Source organism: Prunus dulcis, chromosome 3 (assembly GCF_902201215.1).
Source record: "Prunus dulcis chromosome 3, ALMONDv2, whole genome shotgun sequence".
Taxonomy (NCBI): Eukaryota; Viridiplantae; Streptophyta; class Magnoliopsida; order Rosales; family Rosaceae; genus Prunus; species Prunus dulcis.
The window spans coordinates 6,669,578-6,671,874 of NC_047652.1; the positions used below are offsets into that span (position 1 = coordinate 6,669,578).

The window sequence follows — 2,297 nt, forward strand, 5'->3', positions numbered from 1 at the left end:
TAAATTAGAGTAAGCGTATATTTGGGATATCAGAAATAATTATTATAATTGGGATTTTGCTGGAGCCATCACTAAAGACGGTGTCCCTGTCTGATCAACTTGAACTTGGAGATTGGGATACTTCATCTAATTTGACTTGGACCTGTTTTTCTTTTTCTATTTCCTTTTCTTTTTCTGTTGTTGCTGGAGTAATTCGAGTGGGCCTTGGACAAGGTAGTAATATATATAAACTGGGGAGAAAAAAAAGAAGATAACAAAGCCCTTCTGCATGCACTTACATCTCGTCTTTCGTCTTCCATTGACAACCAATTCTTGACGCCAAGAATGGCTGATGCACTCATTTCTGTGCTGCTACGACAATTAGCTTCAATAGCTTATCAACAAATAGAAAACGAGGTGAGACTGGATTTCGATGTTGAGAAAGAAGTTGCACAAATCACCAGCAATCTCAAAGCTATTCAAGCTGTGCTTGAGGATGCGCAGAAGAGGCAAGTGAAGGAAGCCATCATGAGAGATTGGTTGGAGAAGTTGAAAGATGTGTCATATGAGATGGACGGCATGCTGGATGAGTGGAACACTCAATTTCTAAGCCAAGAAGTTGAGAAACAAGGTGGAGGAGGTAAAGATGCTCTTGTTGCCAAGAAGAAGATATGCTTCTCCATTCCCTTTCATTGCTTTTGTTTTAACCAAGTCAGTCGGGTAATTCTCCGTCATTGCTCTTAAGATAAAAGATCTGAATGATAGGTTGAATGAGATTGCTAAAGAAAGACAAAAGTATAACTTTCAGAACACAGAAAAAGGCATTGAACATCGACCAGAAAGTTCATCCTTTGTCGATATTTCTAAGACATTCGGTCGAGAAAATGAAAAAGGCTTTATTGTAAGCAAGTTGTTGAGCGAGAGTAGTGTAAAAGGGAGTGATCCCCTTGTTATCCCTATTGTAGGGATGGGAGGAATTGGAAAGACAACTCTTGCCCAACTGGTTTATAATGATGAAAGTATTAAAGCCCATTTTGAAACAAGAATATGGGTCTGTGTTTCAGACCCCTTTGATGTTATCAAGATTGCCAAAGCCATCATTGATGGTAATGGTACCCCAAACTCAGATGGGTTGGAAGCTTTCTTGCAATGTATGTCTAAATCCATCGAGGGTAAAAGGTTTCTCCTTGTCCTAGATGATGTGTGGACTCAAGATCATAGAGAGTGGGAACAATTGAAGTTACCTTTGCAGAAAGGTTCTACAGGTAGCAGAATATTGGTGACCACTCGAAAAGAGGAGGTTACCATAATGATGGGAGCGAGGATAAGTAACATGATCCATTTGAACGAACTGAGTGAAGCGTGTTGTTGGTCATTATTTTGTCACATTGCATTTTTTGATAGGGGAGAAGATGAGTCTGATGTGTTTGAAGCTATTGGTAAGGAAATTATAAAAAAGTGTGAGGGTTTACCTCTTGCTGCAAAGGCTTTAGGTAGTCTCATGCGATTCAAAAAAACAAGAAAAGAATGGGAAGATGTTTTGCATAGCAAGATATGGGAACTAGAAGAGATTGAACAAGAAGTTTTTCAACCATTATTACTGAGTTATTATGATTTGGCCTCGGCAATTAGACGTTGTCTTTTGTATTGTGTTATTTTTCCAAAAGATTATGTGTTTGAAAAAAATTATTTGATTGATTTGTGGATGTCACAAGATTATCTTAATTTGGAAGAAGACAAAAACAAAGGAATTGTAGGTCAAAATTATTTCAATAACTTGGTAATGCGGTGTTTCTTTCAAGATTTTAATGAAGATGACGGCGGGAATGTTACAGTCAAAATGCATGATATTGTGCATTACTTTGTGCAGCTTCTTACCAAGAAAGAAGCTTTTATTATAGAAGTTAAGAATCCCAACAAGAGAATTGAGGTGCCTAATTAAGGTCCGCCATTTGACATTAATGCTCGAGGATCCATTTGGAATTGGATCTCATACTTCATTATTAGCTCCTGTTTCATCTGAAAATTGCAAAAATATGCGTACCCTTGCAACTTTTGGTTCAAGAATCACTACTTTAGACCCAGATTTCATTTCGCAATTGAAAGGCATTAGGACATTAAGTTTGAGTAATAACGAAATCCAGGAACTTCCGAAGGAGATTGGTGAATTGATACACTTGAGGTATGTTGATTTGTCTGGTAATTTTCCTTTGGTGGAATAACCGAACAGTATGTGTAATTTATACAATCTTCAAACCTTGCGCCTGAACTGGTGCCCTCGACTTGCAAAACTACCCGAGGACATGGACAAACTGATT

The 2,297-nt window shown here is 37.9% G+C and overlaps 1 protein-coding gene across 1 annotated transcript; it reads left to right on the top strand.

The window, feature by feature from the left end:
• The first annotated feature begins 324 nt into the window (after positions 1-324).
• Positions 325-1,921, top strand: LOC117621642 (putative disease resistance protein RGA3). Its single transcript, XM_034352206.1, has 2 exons — positions 325-699; positions 788-1,921. The coding sequence occupies exons 1-2, from the start codon at positions 325-327 to the stop codon at positions 1,919-1,921; spliced, it is 1,509 nt and encodes a 502-aa protein (XP_034208097.1).
• Positions 1,922-2,297: the final 376 nt, after the last annotated feature.

Coding starts and splice junctions, on each gene's coding strand:
- LOC117621642 (XM_034352206.1), top strand. CDS start 325: ATGGCTGATGCACTCATTTCTGTGCTGCTACGACAATTAGCTTCAATA. Junction 700..787: donor GTTTTAACCAAGTCAGTCGG/GTAATTCTCCGT, acceptor TATAACTTTCAG/AACACAGAAAAAGGCATTGA.